General features: G+C 41.8%; 3 protein-coding genes across 7 annotated transcripts in view; 2 read left to right on the forward strand and 1 right to left on the reverse strand.

Annotated features, from left to right (window-relative positions):
- Positions 1-309: 309 nt before the first annotated feature.
- Positions 310-7,946, reverse strand: LOC135501132 (universal stress protein Slr1101-like). 3 transcript variants are annotated; one of them, XM_064792974.1, is made up of 5 exons: positions 7,828-7,946; positions 7,043-7,128; positions 1,901-2,014; positions 1,362-1,465; positions 310-903 (listed from the first exon to the last, which is right to left on the reverse strand). In XM_064792974.1, the coding sequence occupies exons 2-5, from the start codon at positions 7,116-7,118 to the stop codon at positions 700-702; spliced, it is 498 nt and encodes a 165-aa protein (XP_064649044.1). In that variant the 5' UTR covers positions 7,119-7,128; positions 7,828-7,946; the 3' UTR covers positions 310-699. The 3 variants fall into 3 exon arrangements, with proteins under 3 accessions (XP_064649044.1, XP_064649046.1, XP_064649047.1); XM_064792976.1 differs by lacking the exon at positions 1,901-2,014 and adding an exon at positions 4,836-4,946; XM_064792977.1 differs by lacking the exon at positions 1,901-2,014 and adding an exon at positions 5,618-5,716.
- A 63-nt stretch (positions 7,947-8,009) lies between these two features.
- Positions 8,010-13,044, forward strand: LOC135501131 (universal stress protein in QAH/OAS sulfhydrylase 3'region-like). Of its 2 annotated transcripts, XM_064792972.1 has the most exons (6): positions 8,010-8,168; positions 9,173-9,343; positions 10,349-10,450; positions 11,632-11,670; positions 12,107-12,210; positions 12,357-13,044. In XM_064792972.1, the coding sequence occupies exons 2-6, from the start codon at positions 9,208-9,210 to the stop codon at positions 12,657-12,659; spliced, it is 684 nt and encodes a 227-aa protein (XP_064649042.1). In that variant the 5' UTR covers positions 8,010-8,168; positions 9,173-9,207; the 3' UTR covers positions 12,660-13,044. The 2 variants fall into 2 exon arrangements, with proteins under 2 accessions (XP_064649042.1, XP_064649043.1); XM_064792973.1 differs by lacking the exon at positions 11,632-11,670 and having other exon boundaries at positions 8,013-8,168.
- Positions 13,045-14,568: 1,524 nt separating this feature from the next.
- LOC135501182 (uncharacterized) overlaps positions 14,569-22,170 on the forward strand; it is a 39,905-nt gene continuing 32,303 nt past the window's right edge. For both annotated transcript variants that reach the window (XM_064793087.1, XM_064793088.1), the window contains exon 1: positions 14,569-14,692. The gene's annotated coding sequence lies outside the window, so the exon portion shown is untranslated. The remainder of the gene's footprint in view (positions 14,693-22,170) is intronic.

Raw genomic sequence — 22,170 nt, forward strand, 5'->3', positions numbered from 1 at the left:
CTGTTCGGCCAGCCGGGCTTGCCAAACAGGTAAAAAATCTACCCTGTTTGGCGAGCTGGAGACTTTACTTTAATATTAATGAGTTCGGCTCTCCATTCAGAACAAGAAAGAGTCGCTGTTTGGTAAGCCGGGCTTGCCAAGTAGTCACTTCCAAAGAAAATATAGTTCGAAAGATCAATGTTTGTTAAGCACGCAGCATACTTTATGGATACGCAGCTTACTAAAAAATCTGTCACTGGTTGGAGAGTGATTGAACAGCAACCATACGAGTCATACTATAGTTGCAGTACAAATAATTACGACTGTCGATTAATTGAAAATACCGACGTTTATTCGTTTTATCAATCAGATTTGACAACATTGGAAAATTAATCATAATATTGTGAAGTGCATCTCTTAAACCATTGTTTACAAAGTTAAAGGTCAATCGTATCCTTATTGACCGATAGCAATAACGCCCAACGTTTTGCCCAATGACTTCGGGCTGCTGATCAACACGTAGACGTCAAACGCTCTAAATCGCGTATGTGTGTATGGGCCTTAAAGGAGCAGCTCCATACTCTGGTGAAGACTTCTATCGTTGAGGTTATAAACTAGAACACTACATAAGTATCCCTCTGCTTATTGTCTACATGTAGATGAAATTGTTTTATGATTCGCTATGAGTCGTTTTTATTTTAAATGACATGTCCATGTAATTTAATGGCGTCCGTGAGAGACCAGAACGGGAACTTTAGCATGATGTAACACGTAATCTGAAACACTTCCCAAAATTGTCCTCCTGACCGCCCCTTGGCCGCGACTGCCGACAACAATCAAACTCGCGCCAACCTCATTTGCGGTTGCTACAATTGCCTCTCCGGGTGCTGCCGTTGTTTCTATCACCCGCCAGTGTCGTGGAATCTGAAAATACATTGTTCTGGTGAGTCGGATGTTCCTTTAAGAAACTAAAGAAATGAGATGGGTGTCCTTTTAACATTTTTAATGCTGAATATTCATTAAACAGATCAGAGAAATCTCGCAAAATCTTCCCAAATTCACACCTGGTTTTGACACCAATAGACAGAACGAATTGGCAAATCATCATTAAAATCAACAAGGACATTAAGTAGCAAGCGTTTTTTTTGTGAAAACCTTTTTCAAAAGGACACTGGTTCGTGCGCCCGTTCAGGATTTTAGACTGGCGGTAGTCGAATCGGCGGGTTTGAAGTGCGAAATAACTCGTTCGGGCGACGACTCGCCGATCGGGGATATCTTGCCTGACTGATAACTAATGAGGTCTCACGAAAGTCAGTCATCTCTCAATATTGTAATCATCTTCCAAAATCAAGAACAAACGTCAACAAAAAAACACCTCTCACCGATTTTCCCTCAAAAAGAGGCTCCAACTTCGTCTTCAGCTGCCTGATCTTCTCTTTCTGCTCTGCTGCCATTTGCTGCCAATGGCTGGAAGGAAGAGCAGCCACTAAAACGAAACAAAATCAAACTTTAAACTGAGGACAGACACCGCGATTAGAAAATGTTACGCCAGATAAAATTTTGTCAAAGACAGTTGATTTTTTAACCGCATTTAAACTGTTTATTCACCTCACAGAAGACTAGGAGAAACGGGCCGTACGAAAAGCCTGTATAGTACTTCGTCGTTGACCTTGACACGGGATGACGTCACACATACGTGTTGGAAGTACAGGTAACTATAGGAGATGTAAATGAGACGACAGCTGAGTTTTTTTTTTTCGCCTTTTTTTATTACACGTATTTGTATATCTGACTTCACAATGGCTGTGTAGAAATGTATATTCACCGCATATTTGCACGATAATAAATTTTCAAACTTGCAGTCAATTTTGTACGATGGATTACCCGAATTACTGTCTTCCTCAGAAGTCGATAAACTTACGAGCACCACCCTGACCAAAGCCAGCCGAAGCCACAAGAGATGTTAAATAGAGTGGGTCGACAATGTGTAAGACTAGAACTTTGGAACCTGGCTGGTGGGCGATATTGCAATAAACTGAAAAAGCAACAAAAAGAAAAAGCTAACAGAAAGAAGTAAATACCAGCAAGATAGACACCCAGGGCGGAGACAAGAGAGCCACAAATTCCTATTAGGTTAACACCATGCCTATATGATGAGAGAAAAAGTTGCAGGAGACAGGCCTACCTCGCGTTCTTACTAAGTATGCTAAATATTTGTGTGCGTGTGTGTGGGGGGGGGGAGGGGGCTAGGCGTGGCGTTCCCTCAACACCAGGTAACAGACCATGTGCTCACCTCGGGTAATGTAATGCATGTCATTTGCAGTGGATATGGGAGAACAGTTTCTGGCTAATTTCACCAGTTTTGATTCCATTGAATAATATTCTTCTTCTCGGCTCAATGGCACAAACGAAAACTACCGCTACCATCTAAGTACAGTATAGCATTCTGGTTATAAAGTTGACTAAATTTCAGGGTTATAGAAGAGTGTACATGGAAATTGGTTGACATCTGTTCAATCATTTATTCTTCTAAATATCACGAAAAGACAACTTGATCATGTTCTCAAAATATCAACATTTTTTGAAAATTTTCTTGATGACGTGGTAAACAATGTCAGTCTTAGTACTGAACCAAGATTTGGGGTGAAAACATCAAAGTCTAGTTGATTGAGAGGGAATATCGTTTTCGTGATATTTGACGAATAACTGCCAAACCAATATTGATATGAAAATTTCGCTTTAACATCTATCAGATTATGTATCTATCATCAATATCCCGCATTTTCAACGTTATATCACGCACAGTTTGCGGATGCAGACCACTTTTGAAATACCTTGTACCCAGGTCTTACAGGCTTTTCAGTCCTATACATTCTTGCTCATGGAAGGTCATATAGGCCCTGGATCCAAGGCCCATTTTTGAGTTTGATGACAGAATTTTGCAAAAATTTACCAAATGTTTGAAAAACCATGAAGCGGTTGGAATTTTGAGCTGATTTTTGCATGCATCATCTGTACGACATCAACAACTACATTGGCAGTGTTTCATTGGTTCTGATATGTCTATATATCAATTATAATAATATATCATTTTGTGTCATTTTTGGATGGATTTTCAGGGCAGACACTAGCAACGCTAAGTTGCTGAAAATTTTGGAACATTATGATAGATACATAATCTGATTGATGCTAAAGTGAATTATCGATATCAATGCTAATTAACCATTTATTCTTCCAAATATCACGAAAATACAACTTGAAAATTTTCTCAAAATATCCACATTTTTAAAAATTTCTTTTAATGACATGGAAGACAATGTCAGTCTGAGTACTGAACCAAGATTTGGGGTGAAAACATCAAAGTCTAGTTGATTGAGAGGGAATATCGTTTTCGTGATATTTTGAAGAATTACTGCCAAACTAGTATCGATATAAAAATTTCGCTTTAACATCTATCAGATTATGTATCTATCATCAATATCCCGCATTTTCAGCGTTATATCACGCACAATTTGCGGATGCAGACCACTTTTAAAATACCTTGTACCCAGGTCTTACAGGCTTTTCAGTCCTATACATTCTTGCTCATGGATGGTCATATAGGCCCTGGATCCAAGGCCCCTTTTTGAGTTTGATGACAGAATTTTGCAAAAATTTACCAAATGTTTGAAAAACCATGAAGTGGTTGGAATTTTGAGCTGATTTTTGCATGCAGCATCTGTTCGACATCAACAACTGCATTGGCAGTGTTTTATTGGTTCTGATATGTCTATATATCAATTATAATAATATATCATTTCGTGTCATTTTTGGATGGATTTTCAGGGCAGACACGAGCAACGCTAAGATGCTGAAAATTTTGGAACATTATGATAGATACATAATCTGATTGATGCTAAAGTGAATTATCGATATCAATGCTAATTAACCATTTATTCTTCCAAATATCATGAAATTACAACTTGGACATGTTCTCAAAATATCAACATTTAAAAAAAAATTTTTTGATGACATAGAAGACAATGTCAGTCTGAGTACTGAACCAAGATTTGGGGTGAAAACATCAAAGTCTAGTCGATTGAGAGGGAATATCGTTTTCGTGATATTTTGAAGAATTACTGCCAAACTAGTATTGATATAAAAATTTCGCTTTAACATCCATCAGATTATGTATCTATAATCAATATCCCGCATTTTCAGCGTTATATCACGCACAGTTTGCGGATGCAGACCACTTTAAAAATACCTTGTACCCAGGTCTCACAGGCTTTTCAGTCCTATACATTCATGCTCATGGATGGTCATATAGGCCCTGGATCCAAGGCCCCTTTTTGAGTTTGATGGCGGAATTTTGCAAAAACTTACCAAATGTTTGAAAAACCATGAAGCGGTTGGAATTTTGAGCTGATTTTTGCATGCAGCATATGTACGACATCAACAACTACATTGGCAGTGTTTTATTGGTTCTGACATGTCTATATATCAATTATAACAATATATCATTTGTGTCATTTTTCGATTGATTTTCAGGGCAGACGCGAGCAACGCTAAGATGCTGAAAATTTTGAAACATAATGACATATACATAATATCGTTGATAATAAAGTGAAATATCGATATCAGTGCTAATTAACCATTTATTCTTCTAAATATCATGAAATTACAACTTGAACATTTTCTCAAAATATCCACATTTTAAAAAATTTCTTTTAATGACATGGAAGACAACGACAGTCTGAGTACTGAACCAAGATATTTGGGGTGAAAACAGCAAAGTCTGGTTGATTGAGAGGGAATATTGCAGAAGCAGTTACGCGAGTGGAACCCTTAACATAAGCAAATAATAGCCGACTCACTGGCTCCCATGGTGTACCCCGACGCCGGGATACAATTTAAGTCGTGGAGTGGCTTAAAGATGGCTATGAGGACGAGTTCGAATCTACTCGAATGAATATTTTCCAGGTAAACTGAAAAAAGAAATTCATCTTCTGGCTGGGAAAATAAAGTTACTTCAAACATTACACACGAGCCTTTGATGTAGTGATATTTTTCATAACGTAACGTACATTTTCCCTTCCTCGGACCGTAGTAGTCTTTACCGGACGTCTATACTAAGGCCTCTACAGATATGTAGACTTCATCAGCCGGGGACATTGACCACTGGGACACTGGCAAGCAACCATCCATGTGTGTGTTCTTATTGTAAAGGCCAAAAATATTATATGGGGTAGGCATGGTGTTTCCCTCTGGTCATCCCTCAACACCAGTGCAGTGAGAACACCAACCATAAAACGACAAGAAAACAAAGCCAACAATCTTAGAAAGCCGCAGGTGGTGTACTTTTGAAAACGGCACGCCGGTTTTCGTTGTTAGGCCTACAGGACTCCATCACAGCCGCAAGCTTCCTCTGTACATTTTTACACACAGAACTCTACTGATCTCGATGGATTTTCACAAGATGAATTGAAGCACTGTCGTGAGCTACCAAATCTGATCAAGGATCTCCTCAAACTTGGTTTTTGTAATGTATTGAGTACATTCGAGCATTTTAGTTTTCCTGTAGGTAAGGTTGCATGCCGTAACCAATAGTACACCACCTGTAGAAGCATGCGATCCCTTAACACGATAACCGACTCACTCCCTCCCATGGCCGGGAAAAAGTTTGTGTCGTAGATGGGGTCCAGAACAGAGATGAGGACCAATTTGCTTTCTCTTGAATGGATCTTTTCTAGGTAAACTGAAAAAGAAATACACGCAGCTTCCATTGCAATACTCAGTATGCAGACGAGGTTTATTGTCGAAGTTGTTTGGTCTACAGAACTATAACATTTTGGCCAAACAGCTCCTGTACGCATGTGAGTTCCGCTGAACCTGATCACAATGCCTTAGCGATATATCAAATAGATCATTCAAAGAGCGTAACAAATAAAGCGATGTTTCTTTCGATGACAAGAATGGAATGTCGATCCTCTCAAAACATCATCTATACCGTGTCTGTGGGTCTTTATGTAACGAAATGTGCTTCAAATGGCCTTGCACTCTCCAAGCATACCTCTGTCACGCAGTGCCACAGTATCTTTTCGAGTAAAAGTAGGATGTAATGTAGATAGGGAGTTTTCGCAGAGCCCCCGCCGAAACGTCCACTAGAACGCCTATCCCATTGTTCGACCTCCTTTATCGAACAATGGGATAGGTTTCGGAGGCTTTACGAAAACTCCTTATCGACAACGTGTTTTTGAAAGAAAAAGATTTACCAGTGTCGCGCATAAATACCACAAACATTCGTACTTAGTCGTATATCGACGTTTGTATACTTGGCTTGAGAAACCTTATCGGTGACTGACCATATATCAACGATGTCGGTCACGAGGTCTTTCAGGGGATAACCTTAACGAACCGTCAACGACCAGGTCGTGTATGCTTAAACAATATAACGTATAGGTATACCGCATGTGAATAAACTTCATGAAACATCATATTCTGCCGACATATCGATCCGTAGTGTCACGTTCATTACAATTGGGATAACGGCTGTTGCTTTCATAGGCTAAATACATATCTCGCATAGGCCTATCATGTGCAGAAAACTACCATTCTGCATAATACTCAAATTATCAGTGTGGTGTCATTAACGTATGCAAACCAGATGGAACCGGTGGAATGCAAATAGACATTGCAATGAGACATTGTGTCGTTGACTAACTTTTGCGTGTTATTTGGAATAAAAAGAGAAGGTGATAAATAAATGTAGCAAGAATAAGTAATATTAGTGACAACATTAGCAAGAATAAACACAAACTTGGCCTGGTTGACGTCACTACAACGCCATCAGCACGCAAAAGCACACAACAACTCGCAACAAAATAAAGGGACACCAGGGCGCTGACTTTGTACATGTGTATATTGGTAAACATACGAGACATAACTGATGTAGTTTGTCGCTTAATTCGTGCAGGCCGTTAGAACGATGCAAAATCTGCTCAAGTCAGCATGACAGGCGGGTTATTCAGGATGTGCGCCTTTTACCCTACTTGAGAACTCAAATCTGGACTTGAAAACTTACATTCCAACGCATGCCGGAAGTATTCGCTCTGGTCTATAGCAATTGCGACGGTTCGGGTTGGTTCTGTGTCTGCCATGGTCTAGTTTCTGAAAAAGAACGAGTGGTGATTGTGTCAGCTGGAACCGTCTGTAAAAAGGCGTTAGTGAGACATTTATGTTTGTTCCTTTATGGTAGGAACAGTCAGGTGTCCGGTGTAACGTTTTTGAGCGTTTCCCAAGATTGTTTGGACGGGAACGCTGAAAGATAGACAGGTTGAGATGCTTTTCTCTGTTTCACCCTCAGGCCTATGTAGGGTAAGCAGGGTCTTATTTGATAAAATGAAATCGTCTTCACTCTGTGTAGAATCAGAAGAAATGCCTTGAAGAGGTCGATAGCCTACACCGGTGTAGCAGTCTGAAATGTCCGGTGTGACAGCGGATATAGTCCCCCTGGAGTCATAGTCCGGTAGCATTGTATTTGACCAATTAAGCAGCATGATCTATTGTACCGCTAACCCTAACCAAAACATTTAGCAATGCGGGCTATTGTTACACGGACTATCAGCCCTAGTACTACTATCCCTTGCACACCGACCTTTGACTAAAAGTTTCCGACCCTATCGCAGCATGTGTATACATGTATATATATGCATATATGGTGACGGGCTATAAGGTAATGGCTCATCTATATTTTTATAGCCCAGGTCCATAAGAGGTCAAATGTGCAATGATTTTGTGGAGATGACAAGGAAGACCTGCATGACGGCGCAGCCTCCCCGCGGGAAGCCTAAAAAGGGTTACACCTACCTAAAATATAGATGCGCTCGATCAAAAATGTCACTAACGCTATTAGACAGCGAGCAGACGACAAGCAAGACTCTCCGTGACCTTTCCCGCTGCGGTGTACTAGTCTCGCGCACGGCTCAATTACGTCTCTATCAATGCGTATCTTTACAATTTCCGCAGGTGCGCGAGATTTGATATAAATGGTGACCTAATTTTCCCGCTTTTACGTGTAAACAGCTGCGGAAAGAGGCCGTCAGGTCGATTTATTATCACTAGACGTATTCTGTACATTGATTGTTCAACATTTGCTCGATCTGTGTAGGTTAAGGTCGACAGATTTGGTGGATCGAGGGAGGAAAGCGGTAAGGTTTTGAAGTGTGGAAGGTGGGGCAGTGCAACTGCGACAACTTCTTACCGACCACGTGTCTACTTTAAGGGTTGACCATAGGTCCATAGGTACCGCCATTTTGGGTAGAACTTGAAATCATGAAGCAATTCGAACTCCTTCAAAACGTAGTGAATGCTCATTTCTAGGGCTGTAGTATGTTCTTTGTGTTCCAGTGAACAGACTCCAGCCCTAAAAATGACCATTCAATACATTTGGAAAGAGTTTTATTGCTTTAGGATTTGGAGGTCTAGCTGAAATGGCAGTAGGCCTACCCATGCTATGGTCAACCCTCAACTTACATGTATCTGAGTAGGCTACTGCATGGGTATGGGGCTATCATCTTGGGGGTTCTAGCTGATGTGTAGGCTATATATACTAGGCCTACCATATTCACCAATCACTAGGGACTATTGGTCCTCCAGTCAGTGCCTGTGCTCTCCTCATGACAAGTGTAGGCCCTATAGCTTGAACCATGGCATTGACAGAGGCCAGGGGCAAGGCCTTGACCTTGCTTATGGCCAAGATTTATAGCTGTTTCTGTGTATTCTGTTTGTTAGTGAGAGGCCGGATGCTGGGGCCTGATAGGCCTACAATAGGCCTACAAAGAATAATACATGTACGTGTAAGCCCGGTGTTCATGGTGTAGGTGACTATTGGCATAGTTATAAGCTTTAGTCGGGTCATTCTTCAAAAGACCAAAACGTGTACATGTATATAGGCTACTGAATATCAGTGGGCAAAGGTAGGCTGCCTAACTGCATTTTCCTCATTGTGATACATAGCCATGTATAGCCTACTACTCGACTAATAGGTTCCAGTGATGACCAGTATGGAGCAGGCATGTAGATTCTCTGCCTAACCACACCATCAAAATGCCAGCAGGCCTATATCTTTACCGTTGACCAGCAAAACGATGACTTGAACGTCAAAAGTATGATTCTACGAAAATACTGTAGAATTTTCTTCTTTTTTTTTCAGTGACATAGCACAAGAGAATCGTCTTGCGAGCCAGAATGACAGAAACTGAAGCGCCTATGGACACAGCCCAGGAAACTGAGGCGCCAGTGTCACCAACCGAAACACATGAAAAGCGCTTTGTAGCTCTAATCGCTATTGATGCCAGTGACCATGCCAAAACTGCTTTTAAATGTAAGTACAGTAGAACCTCTCTATCAAGGACACCCTCGGGACTGACAGGTGCTGTCCTTAATAGAGAGGTGTCCTGATTAGAGAGGTCAAATTGTTTGGAAATGATCCATTTGGCTTATGTTTGGGACCAGAATCACTGTCCCTATTAATAGAGAGGGTGTCCTGGTGGTTATAGAGGTGTCTACTAAGGGAGGTTCTACTGACTTGTACAATGTTCATGTTCAATGTACATGTAGCTGTCTTGTCAATACATCTATACATCTTATCTCGGGCTGTGCTATCACAAGTTTTCCAAGATATATTAAAAGTAAGTTGTTTTGTTTGCTGCCAAAATTGCTGATACTCGCATATAACCTAAATTATAATAGGATGTGACAATTGGCACACAGAAAGTATAAACTAGTCATCTGACCTTCATTTGACTGTAGATTAATTATAGGACAGTTTGACTGCCTTGTTCATCAGGTATTGTATGAAAATGACTTTATGTACTGTTGTATTCTCATGGTGGAAAAAACACTGTACGAATATAATGTCGATGCCTTGAAGTCAAGTTGTTCGTTGAAGTCAAGAGTAGGTCAACAACTTGACTTTACAGTACACAAGAACTACTCAGTTAGGCCAGGAAAAATTGTTTCACGTCCGAACATTTTATTGAAATTGGGGGGGGGGGTACTTTTTATCTTTTTCCTCTATGATGGTAGGCAGAGTCAGCACAATTCAAGAGAAAATACGTCCGCACCATGACCTTAGGACATTATGTCATGTTTCTAAATGAACCCTCCTCCAACGGAGACACAGAATATTAGAATATGGCAGGAATGAAGGAAATCCACTAATTTATGGAAATATGTATGAAATTAGTACAACCTAATACTTGTAAATAGAAAACCCTTTGTATTTGGCAGTTGTTTGAAGATTTTTTTCAAATATTCTTTCGAGCCTGTTATCATTTTCATTATCTAGCCGTGTGTTAGCAGGCACCATTATTAATTTTTTTTGCAGATTATATGGAAAATATCCATCGCCCAGATAACCGCGTTGTCTTTGCCCATAGTTGTGAACCTCCTCATCTCCCCGTGGGGGTTGGTGCAGTTGGATTTGGACGTAAGTATTCTGGCATTGTCCTTGGAAGTAGTATTTGTAATTGCAAGCACTGATATTCCCTTTTCTTTGGTAGATGGATACCTAGGAGTTGCACTGGCGTGTATGGCAAGCCAAAGCGGAATTTATTCAAGACTTTAGAATTACCATTCAAGAAGCTAAATATAAGTTCAAGAAGGAAATATATGTTCAAGACTAAAATATGTTCAACCTTGAATCAAATGTTTTCAACCTTGAATAAAATATGTTCAACCTTGAATAAAATATGTCCAACCTTGAACAAAATATATTCAACCTTGAACAAAATATATTCAAGACTCACGTGACCATATTCAAGACGCACGTGACCACAAAATTGATATGGTACTTGTGTTGCGTTTCGGAGCTCGAATTGTTCGCACGAGGTTTTGACACATGGTTGTACACGTACCTAGCCGCCTACACCTGACATGTACTGTAATCCTACACATCATGACATGGATGCCGAGTGAATGTCAGAGTCGATACATGTTTCACAGACATATCAGGCAAATTATAGGTTCAAAATGCGCAATGCCTCTCACCTTTGCCGACACCACTGTATCGGATTCTCGTTGTCTTTTGACATGTTCGAGTGTTATCATGTCGTGAAACAGAACGCATCAGAAATACCACAGATTCTACGCTCTACGTCATCAATTTTGTGGTCACGTGCGTCTTGAATATGGTCACGTGAGTCTTGAATATATTTTGTTCAAGGTTGAATATATTTTATTCAAGGTTGAACATATTTTATTCAAGGTTGAACATATTTTATTCAAGGTTGAAAACATTTGATTCAAGGTTGAACATATTTTATTCAAGGTTGAAAACATTTGATTCAAGGTTGAACATATTTTAGTCTTGAACATATATTTCCTTCTTGAACTTATATTTAACTTCTTGAATGGTAATTCTAAAGTCTTGAATAAATTCCGCTTTGGCTTGCCATAGGCGTGAAGCCGGCCCTGGAATCTTACACCTTTAACTGTGTTTTTAAACTGTGGCTCGGACTGCATCATGACGTGGTTCCATTTGAAGTGTGCCCTTTTTCTCCAGACTAAATTGCTGTGCCCTTCTGTAACGAATTGTGACCCTGCATCGCTCTGTTGCATGACTCCTTTCTTGACTCTTCTGTGACTCCTGCGTTTTGGCACTTCTTTTAGGAAGTGGTGTCTTAATCACCCTGGCAACCCAAGATGAAGGTAGGCCTAGTCATTAGGTCTGTTCCCTTTGCATCCATTGTGCCGGTTACCTACGACGATGAACTTGCCGGAATCCATTGTGGTTTGGTGAAATTAAGAGGGAAATGAACTGAAAAGAGTGACATGTATTCTTATGATAGTGCGACTGTACAACTGTACTGTCTCAAAGTATATTCATTCCCCAGCCTTCGTATCAGGGAAACCTTCCTGTAGAAACCAACGTTGTTTCCCTTCCCCTTACAGTCAACAGATTATAAATTAAAATTAGAAAAAAACAGGCCTTTTGTGTGATTTTGATGTACATTTTTGCAAGCTAGATTCATCTAAAATTAGAAAAAAACAGGCCTTTTTATGTGATTTTGATGTACATTTTTGCAAGCTAGATTCATCTCGTTATAGTCTCTACTGTAGCTGAGTCTATTTGTTTCCTTTTCAGAAATGGCAATCCCAGCAGCTCAATGGGACGAAATGGTCGTCAAGAAGAAGCAGGAACTACGTCAGCTGAGAGACCACTATGACAAAATGATAGGAGATGGAAAGGCAAGTTTTCTCTTTCATGTGTATTTTGCATCAAAATCTTTTTACAAATTTGTGAGCATGTTGGCAAAACTGGGTGGCTCTAAGAGTCTGTGTTTCCTTACGGAGCCAATGGTAAAAATCTAACTTATCTATTTTATCTGCTCCAGGTGAAGCATAAGCTGCATGTTCTCGAGCATGTCGGCAAACCCGGCGAAGCAATCTTAAAAATCGCCGAAGAGGAGAAGGCCAATCTGATAGTCTTGGGCACGCGGGGCCTCGGTGCCGTCCGACGTACAATCTTGGGCAGCGTAAGCGACTACGTTCTCCACCACGCGCATATTCCTGTTTTGGTGTGCCACGAGGAGGAAACTCATGATAAGCACCACCATCATAATAAGCACCATGGACGCTTCCATTTTGGAAAAAGCAAGCAGAGTAAGGAAGAAGATGAGGAGAAGAAGGCTGAGTAGATTGTTTTTGGAACACCCTGTGGCATGTTAACATTAAAGGCCAGTGCTCTCTCGTTCATTATATTTCCTTGTTGCGCAGGAAAATGGAAAAAAATCGTTGCTGTAGTGCTTGGTTGATAGTTTGCAGTACATGCAAAGTCGATGAAACCTGGGATTTTAGAATATGTATATTCATGTTTTGGTTGTAAAACAATCGTTTCCAGTTTGAAGTACTTCATTTAATTTTGTTACATTTGACATTGAAAATAGTATATGTACTACATGTATAATGTGTGAAAGTGAATATTCTAAGGTTACGGACTATGTTTTACATGGTTGAGTTTCATTTTGGTGGCCTTATTTCTGTATCTCTGAAGCATAGAATAAACCTTGTATCAAAAACTTTTTTCTGCGACTTCGTGTTGGTGGTGGTATATGTTAACTCTCGGTAAATGAATGTGTGCCGAAAGCTTGTGACTCTGCTACTACATAATTTGCCAGCAGGCGTCAGGCAAGAAGCATTACTTTCATTTTGACAAATATTCGGGCCCTGCTGTGCCCATCATTATGTCTCCCGCCGTGGCCCTTGAAATGCTGAATATATACCCCCTAACCCCCGCCCTATTGTTGGGAATACTCCCTCCTCCGGTTGACATATAAGAATGATGCATAAAAAGAGATGAGTGTGAGCTTATGTGTGTCGTGCAGGAGTGGCAATAGATGGAGACGCCATGTGCGTGATCTCCCTGCGTGCTGGTTGTGACTTTGTCCTCGTATAGTCTGTGTCCACGTGTGCCTGATACCGTGTCATGGTCGGTCGTCAGTTTTTGGCCATTCGGATTTACCGAACGCCCCTTATTTTTGATCATGTCTTTGACGAGGGGGGGGGGGGGCTTACACTCGATGGCATCTGCAGAGCACCCTACCCCAAAATGTGTGACAGGCGGCGCTTATTTGTTGAGGAAAGGATGACGACCCATGCAGGACAAATAGACGCACATCTTTCAGCCACAAGCTCCTCAATACGCCTTCGGGCATCTGCCACCACCTCACCAGTGCCTTTATCTGGACCTAGCCACACCATCATTCACGTAACGCCAACTTTAATGCAGAGTTGTGGACTTGTCAATAAGAGATCTAGTGTTACTGTGCTGTCCTATTTCCATGTTTACCGACACTCGAGCTGAAGATGCGCTCATGAAAAAAAAATGACGCAAAGTTGCATGAATTCTCCAAAATAGAATCCGTCACAAAAGATTTAATGAAGTTGAGCTTGAAAAGGAGAGATGTTATCAATGGAAATTTCTCGAGAATGTCAACACTGATAAGTTGTCACAATGGATGGAACGCATCCTATAGTACTGTAGTACAGTTCGGTAGTAGACGCTTGGGCGACTTCCAATTTGAGTTGGTTCGAAGTGGTTAGAGGAATTAGCAAAACGACTTTGAAATGGACGCAATAACGGATTAATGTGGTGTTTAAAGTCATTGGTGGGGCGCACGGCAACACCACTGAGGCATCAGTGCGAAGACATTCAAGGAAAATTACCTTGCTTTCGCTGGGCGTCCCACACTCCCAAACTAGCCTTCAACAAGAGAGCGTGAAATGCGCAGTACATAAAGCCGGCAACTAGAAGCGTTATGCAGAAAAAAAAAAGAAAAAACTTTTTGAACCCGTGAAAAGCTCGCTAGAAATGTTCATTTTGCTTGAAAACGAGTTCTAGGGCCTAGGCCCCGAAATTCCCCACACCTCTCATTGATTCCTTAACATTCCCGTTTCACACAAGAGTTTAAAAAATGATGCTTTTGAAAGTCGCTCTTCTGCGGTGATTAAGGGCAGCCTTCATTTACATACATTGCTAGTTAACATTCTCTATGCGACAGTCTCGCCCGCATCCACCCACTCCTGTTAGGCACGAGGTTGAAATATCGATTGCGGGCTGTGTAGGTAAATTTAGCACTGTGCGCATTTGCAGCAAGCCGGCTTGAGGATAAGACTGGCGGGATATCAAATACGAACCTGAATACGGATACATACGGATTAGCGTTTACAGGTAGGTGATATATGCAATAACATTTCACCATATCGAACGTCTGATAGTTTTTCATAGGCCACCTTAAGGGTCGATTTTATCAGGGATTAAATTGTTGTCTCCTCTCCTCGCTTTGCTTTTGATTCTTACCATCAAAAGAGGTACCGCATTTTTTAAGAGAGCTTCATACCTCCCTTTTAAAAAGGCATGCGCTGCACGGTGGTTATTTGAAAGTAATACGTAAAAGTTTGGACATTCCAAAGAAGGGCGCAGTATCGTTTCCATTTTATAATGTATCTGTGTGATATTTGAAATATGCACCAACCATGAATAAAACGGTATTATGTTGTCAGGAGTATGCCTACATGTACTTAGAGTGAATGTATGTGTGTTTGTGTGGCAGCGCTTGTTGAACATGCTGATAGTTCCCGCTCACCACTCTGATATTTGGCCCGAGACTAGATCAGTCACCACGTTGCCTAACTGGGGGAGTGGCCACGCTTCTGCAACTGACCCTTGTCCTACCATGAAGCCGGCTCGATGATGGTCTTATATATATAGCCCTGCTGTATGCCATACGTCCGTAGTTGGGTCGGCAGTCGCATTTCTTTACCTCAGTTTGTTTGTAATTCTTCAGACCATTTAACGTTAACCGTCCAACATTTGTCTAAGCCCTACTGATCCGTAATGACCATCGTTTTTACACTGTATAGAGAGTATGAGAGGTGGGGGTCATGTTTTTGTGACAATTGCTTTTCTCTTTTTTCATTGTGATTGTCAAACGATGGGCAATAATAGTCACCTTTTTTTCTCAAACAATGTACGTTGTACTTGTTGATAATGTTAGCAGCTGGCAGTCGAACTCCCGTAAACGCCTGCCCGGGCATTATCATTGATTTATCGCGCTTTATATTTGATTTATTCGCATTTTATACTATTATATTGCTGGAACGTCCTCAGTGCGGCAGCTATATTTACATGTACACTCTGTTAAAGGCGTGATCTTTTTTCTCGAAATTATCTGTAATCATGTCAGTAGGTAAATTCTGAATGATTTCTGTCCGCTTAATTTCGTTTCTGGTAGAACCAGTCATTCCAAAGCACTTCTTTTTTTATCAAATAATCATTATGAGCTTTCAAGTGTTAAAGGTTTTCTCGATACCAATATTGCCCATAATATCACATTATCTCGATGATAACTACATTGTATACTACTGTACCAAAAGGGACCAATGTCCTATACATACTCTTTATATTCCTGGGAAAAAAACGTGCCACGCTGGGAAAGTAGAAACGAGGACACTACTAATACTTTTGGTAACCAGTCAGTTCACCACCAGCTGGGGGCGATGAAATGATAGTTTCACGCATGGACGACCTCTCACCCCAAATCCACTTATGGGGGCAGTTGCTCAATAGGACGAGATGAATGCCTAACGCGGCGGATGGTTGTCTGCGGACTCCTTGTCATTCTTTGCTTCGGGCTGGATTGCATTCCTGACCTGCTTCGAATTCTGATAGTCTTTGAGAAACAGAACTGATAGCCTATGAGAAGACAGTTCATGGCTTATTTTGATGACCTCCATGATTACAAAAAAGGCAAAATATCGGTTTTACCAAACATTTTAACGGTTTGTATGTAGGATGGATCCATTATCTCGCCATAAAGAAGCAGCCGCGGACTGGATACGTGAGGGGGGTGGGGGTTATGTTGCTGGCCGGCGTATTGGAGAAAATTCTTCGAAAATGAAATAGACCGTAAATTTTAGGAAGTTGACGTTCAAATACCCTATTTCCCGGTGACGTATGTTCCTTCTCGGATCCTGATTCCATCCCTGATAAGGTTCATGTACAAAGACTATGTCTGCAAATCGTGAGCACAAAGATTTTGAATGTTGGTCCGTTGACATGGCAAAACCTTGTCCTCAAACGACCGGTGTCAAACACCTCCATGTGCCGAGAGGTGTTGAAAGATTGTTTCCTCCAGTCCACCGTTGCCAGGTTCATTGCCGTGGCAGAATATCTGCAATGGTGATTTTCACATGATCTCGAGGTCAGGTCAGCATTTTGAGGGCATGGAATTAAGGCTGTATGTCAAGAACGACACTGGTAACATTTCTCCTACGTGGAGGCCAGTACTTGTAGTAGTCCGAATAAAAGAGATGATCCCTCATGCAATAACCAACCTGTGCTACTAATCCCAAGTATCTTTACTTGGTTCGCAATGGACTGGTTGCCTTCGCACTAGTGGTGCAGCAGCCCAGGTTTTGCCAGTGCGGGTACAGCCTTGGCTGGAAGATGAACCCCCTCCTGTCTGCTCACCATAGTTTGTTTTACTGTCTTCTCACAAAACTTTGTGTGACTGACTGTCTTTGATAATACATGTATGAGGGTTTTATGATTTGGGGTGTTTCTGTTCTACTTCCTCCTCGACAGCTGCCTCGCAAACCAGAGCTATTCTCATGCCCCCTCCCCTCTTTCTTCATCCTGATAATGTGGGGGCTTCGTCCCAGTTCAGTTTGTTAAGTCAGAGTGAGCGACAAGAAATTCATGAGCTATCCATGCCCCGCGAGGTCACAATCAGAATGAGGACATTGGAATCAATGCCTGCTGTGACATTCCACACATGGCACACAGTTACAGTTATTCTGGAGTCTCCACGAGTACCATAAATGTATAATTTCTTGAGATTTATTGGGTTGTTGAGTTTGTCATTGTTTTAGGAAGCCACTAGTAAACATTGGAAGGTCACACTGGGACACACACCAAGTCTTGTCAGCTTGTTACTCCGATATTGGAGCAATAACATTTATTGTAGGTGAACTTTAGCGCAGATTAAACTACCAATCCAGGCTATAAATGTGATAAAGTGCAAATTGAGTCGAGGGATTTAGGGGATGGGGCCTTGAGAATGTAGTATCATTTAAGCGTTGCCAAGAAAAGGTCTATCGGACGGGTTAGTGGGCCAGGGCCCCAACTTTGTTGACCCACGCATCGGAATGGAGGTCAAAGCTTGTACCTATATTCCCAAATAGGACAGGGTTGGGGTGGGGGGATTTATCTCGGAGCCTCGCCGTTGGTAACAGGTTCCAAGTCAGGCAGCTTGACATTATCGTACTTGGGTCTGTAAGGTGAATCCGCTAACTGTGACTTGCGACTCTACCTTATTATCGTGGCGGAAAACAGAGAAAACCGAATCCGTGCCTTTCAAATTATTTTAGTAACATCATCAGTACAAAATCAGCGCAAGTGTCATTGATGTGAAAATTACTTTGACAGACAGACAGTGTTCTGTGATTTAATGAAACCCTCATGGAACGCTGATACTGCTGGTCCTGGCGCCGATAACCGCTGGCCCTTTTGAAAAATACATGATTACGAGGACATCAAAATTAGGTGTAGCCTCCATCATGCACTAAACTTTGAAACCCATACATAGGGCGGAAACAACAAAAGTAATGACTGTCCTTCAGATCATTTTCATGTAAGTTTCAACATCACAAAATATCTCTCGGCGGATGTTTCCCTCCATGACTCAACGAAACCCAATGTAATACGCCAATCTCGAAATTTGATTACGCAAATATTGTCACAAACTCGATATCCTGCTGTGCGATCGTCATTAATGCTAATCGTCTTATTTTTACGACAATAGCAATGGCGTCAAACGGAAATTGCCACTTTTCGATAGGAATCATTTGGTTGAGTTAACGATGTTGATCACTGATAAATTAGACGAATGAATGGCGATGTCAATATTGAAGAAAAAAACGATGTTTCCATGACAAGAGGAGTAGCGGCTATTGCTAACATAGATCCATTGAACAAATTTCAACAGTTCTGCCCACCTCTTCTACACTCTGGACGCAGTAGACCGGCCTCGTCCCTCACCGTGAGATCCAATTTGGATAATGCTCCGGACTGCCCCCGGAGTCTAACATCTTCTTGAATTATCAAGGGTCCCGGTCGTATTCACCTTAAAATCTCCATCGCTCCTAAAGTGGAATTGAGCAATCAATTTGTAGATGTTGATTCGGGTTGGTCACATGCATGTACATGTACCTAGGCATGATGCGCTTGTCGTAGATTCGTTGGCAAAAGTACATGTACATTGCGATTGCCTCTTTCATCGCCACAGACGTATATGGCGTAGGCAGGGGAGAAGAAGAGGGTGCAGTACCCCTTGAAGTATTTCAAAAGTTCTGCCGTAAGCCGTTTTTATTTTCCCGAAAAAGCTTTAACGGGAATGCATCCAAATGCCTTACTGTTGATATCTTGCTTTCCTTCCGGTTCCTTTCTCGAAGCTCTTCTGGCGGTATGGTACAACCACCTTCATTTGTCGTGTTATTTTGTTTACACTAAACAGCTATCATATCGACAGTAGAGCTCCGATATAGACCTAGTCCACAGGTGAAACTCCTACTACAAACCAACCTGATAATGAGAAAGGTCTAGGAATCGAAACCTGATATTCTTGGCGTTATCTGATCAGGAAGCAGTGCAGTGCCTATTCATGAAGGCCTCTCTGATCTCATTTGCTTGCTCCTTTCCTTACACGTTATCGGGGAGTTCATGATTCGACTCAGTCCGACCTCAGCTTCACCATTGAGTGGTTGGTCTCCCTGGTTGTGTTCGGCTCGAGAACTTCTTTTATTTGCCCTCATACCACAAGCTACGTCACCTGCCGGCTGGCATTTTCGGCTGGGAGGTTTTTTACCATCACCAAAAATCTTCTCTTACATAGTCATTCTTTTCTGCACGCCACTTTGGTCTCCTGCGCCTCAGGTGTCACTCCCAAGTGTCATTTCTGGAGCTTGCCGGCAGTGACTTTCCGTGAGAAAATACTACGAATTATCATGCATATGTAAACTCTTTGAAAGTCATTCATACGTTATTGACGTGCGAAAGCCAGGTCCTGAAGCCAATACATTAAGTATAAAATCAATGTAACAGATCAATACATGTGTGTACACAGCAGTAGGAAGGCTACATCTGACACTGTCATCACTGTGTCAATATCGTAGAATATGCATAGGAGCTTGAATAAGTTTTGAGTTAATATTGTTTTATGTATTCTTGTGTTACATCCCGAACGCATACCAGCAAATGTCAACAGCAGCCTGATCATGGATTCCAGCAGATGGCTTGCTCCTGGGTCGGTTGTTACGTCAGAAGTAATCGGTCTCTGACCAGTCAGGGATTCCAATTAGGAATTCCGAGCTAGCTAATGGTCGATTCTGTAGCAAGATTCCCGTTCCGGTTTTGCTGTCCAAGACGCTGGTCTTAAGCATCGAATGCTTATATCAGCACTATCAGCCTGGACTGTCAGCACTGTCCATGTGGATGATGGGGATAGCAGTTCGAGGGTTCTGTTTAAGAGTTGCTTCAGATTCCCGGACTGCATACAGCGCCGGTTAATGCCCGGCTTCGCTTTTAAAGTTCCAAGTTGGCTCTTCGAAAGATGCATAAAATACGTGCTCAGATACGTCACCTGTGTCATCACCGCCAGGGTAAGTGTAAGGCTGGAAGTGACATTCTTGATAAAGGCAATAAGCTGAGCCTACTCTGCCTTTAACTGCGGACAGATGGACGTCTGAGGGTTAAGAAACCGCATACATCTCGATCATGTTGATGCTTGTCCTGGTATCTCAGAGGGATTCCAGGCATGTTTTGAAGTATGGATCTGATTTCCGATGATGGAAATATCCAGCCAGTGAGATCGAGCATGTCGAGTGCATGGCATATAGTACTAGTCTTTCAATGTTATGGTCCACTGGTTCACTCATCATTCATCAATTTCCGTATCTCACATCGGAGTGAAATGAGCCGAGATTACATGATACAAGAAAACGACGTGTAGCTGAGCCTTCGCAGCCATGACTTTGACATCGCGTAAACGGCTGGTAAAGCTAGGTGTACCCGACATTGGCCACTATGGGGCTGCTCGATGGAGCAGTTAGCCATTGGATTCGGGTTGAGCTTTTTTAGAGCTAGTGCGCCAAGGCCGGAGCCAAGCGTGGACTGGTACGGGTCGGCGAGAACATTCGGGATTGGCTTTTTTTCTCGACGACCCAGTAGATCAGCTTTTGGAGATGTTTGTTTCAATGAATCACTTGGTCATCGCTCAGGAATTCTAATTTATCGAAAATGAAACTTTTTCAGAATGTTTGGGAAGTCGGTGGTAGGCGGGTGATTCACCTAACTTTACAACTAAAGATTTGGTAGACTCCACGCCTCGTTCTCGACAACATCAGACAGGCCACCGCGGTCGGAGAGACTGTTGCAAAGGCGGCCAAGAGCTGAATTGAGACCTACCTTGATGCCCAACTATGCAGGAAGTAGAGTAAAATGTATATATCGGATGACCAGGTGCTAATAAGTGTTGGTCAGCAATACTTACTTTGAGTAGATGGTGTGAGTTATTTATTACAAACGCTGGGTAATTAACAATTCTGATAGGTAACCTTGTAGACTAAGAGGCTGCTGCCTTCTTGTCATACCAACTTCTCTAGCCGAGCAAAAGCAACTTCGATAGAACCAGGTCAGAACATAAAAAGCCTATCGATGAATTACAAGTGTAAGAGAAGCATAACATAGTACTTATGGTTTATATTCCAAAAATAACGGGCCTTGCGATTCCTACTTTCGAGAAAGTGTTTAGTAGTATCGCTATATGCGATATAAAGGGAAGGTAAGCTACTCAGAATTGGCTTTGGTATAATAGTGCCAAATAATATCAAACTAATCCTCTTTCTCAACTGCATTCGCAGTATTCATAGCCCCACTGTGCAGACAATTATAAAACCTTGCTGAAGCTTCCATAAAATCTAGGAGTGTCCTCAAATGCCGTTTGACCACGGCCAAATTATTATTTATTTGACAAATGGTTTGTTTGTGTACATCACTCACGGTCATTTATCAAAGTGGAGTCGCGTGCCCCCAAAAGTTCAGCCGGACAACGAACCATACTATCCCAATGTATCTACTTGTATCAATATTTACCATTGCATTATCAGTTATCAAGAGACTTGTCAATATCGGGAGGTTAATGGTAGTGGACCGACTGACATGAGCGGTCAGGTTACGTCGGGCGCGCGAAGAATCTGATAACCGCTGACCCCGAAGACCTTGCTGACCGATGTCCGATCTGCAAGCAAGCTAAGTAAACAATTTGCTCGTTGCAGATATACAAAGAAGTGTTTGACCAGGAGGCCCAGCCTCTGCAAGTTTTTCGCTAGCTTGTGAACCTATTCTACTTGCTGACCGAATAGTTGGGGCGGGCCGCTGACCTCGATCGGACGATTTCCCTCACTGACATCCTAACCTAAAAGACGTATGCCGAATGTTGTGCATGACCCATCAACGACAACGGAAGGTTGTAAAATGGGCTTGCAACGATATTGTGTGGATATTTTTAAGGTGTTTTATAGTTGAAGCACGTAGAGCTGTTGTAAACTGCAACTCTCTTCTTTGAACTCTTCCCCTACCCCAGCAGCGGA

This window comes from Lineus longissimus, chromosome 17 (genome assembly GCF_910592395.1).
Source record: "Lineus longissimus chromosome 17, tnLinLong1.2, whole genome shotgun sequence".
In the NCBI taxonomy this organism is placed as follows: Eukaryota; Metazoa; Nemertea; class Pilidiophora; order Heteronemertea; family Lineidae; genus Lineus; species Lineus longissimus.

Bases quoted from the DNA above. Each gene is read 5' to 3' on its own strand.
- LOC135501131 (XM_064792972.1), top strand. From the start codon at position 9,208: ATGACAGAAACTGAAGCGCCTATGGACACAGCCCAGGAAACTGAGGCG. The intron at 9,344-10,348 runs GTAAGTACAGTA...TTTTTTTTGCAG, and splicing joins TGCCAAAACTGCTTTTAAAT to ATTATATGGAAAATATCCAT. The intron at 10,451-11,631 runs GTAAGTATTCTG...CACTTCTTTTAG, and splicing joins TGGTGCAGTTGGATTTGGAC to GAAGTGGTGTCTTAATCACC.
- LOC135501132 (XM_064792974.1), bottom strand. From the start codon at position 7,118: ATGGCAGACACAGAACCAACCCGAACCGTCGCAATTGCTATAGACCAG. The intron at 1,466-1,900 runs GTAAGTTTATCG...GTTTCGTTTTAG, and splicing joins CTTTGGTCAGGGTGGTGCTC to TGGCTGCTCTTCCTTCCAGC. The intron at 904-1,361 runs GTGAGAGGTGTT...ATGTATTTTCAG, and splicing joins CTCTTTTTGAGGGAAAATCG to ATTCCACGACACTGGCGGGT.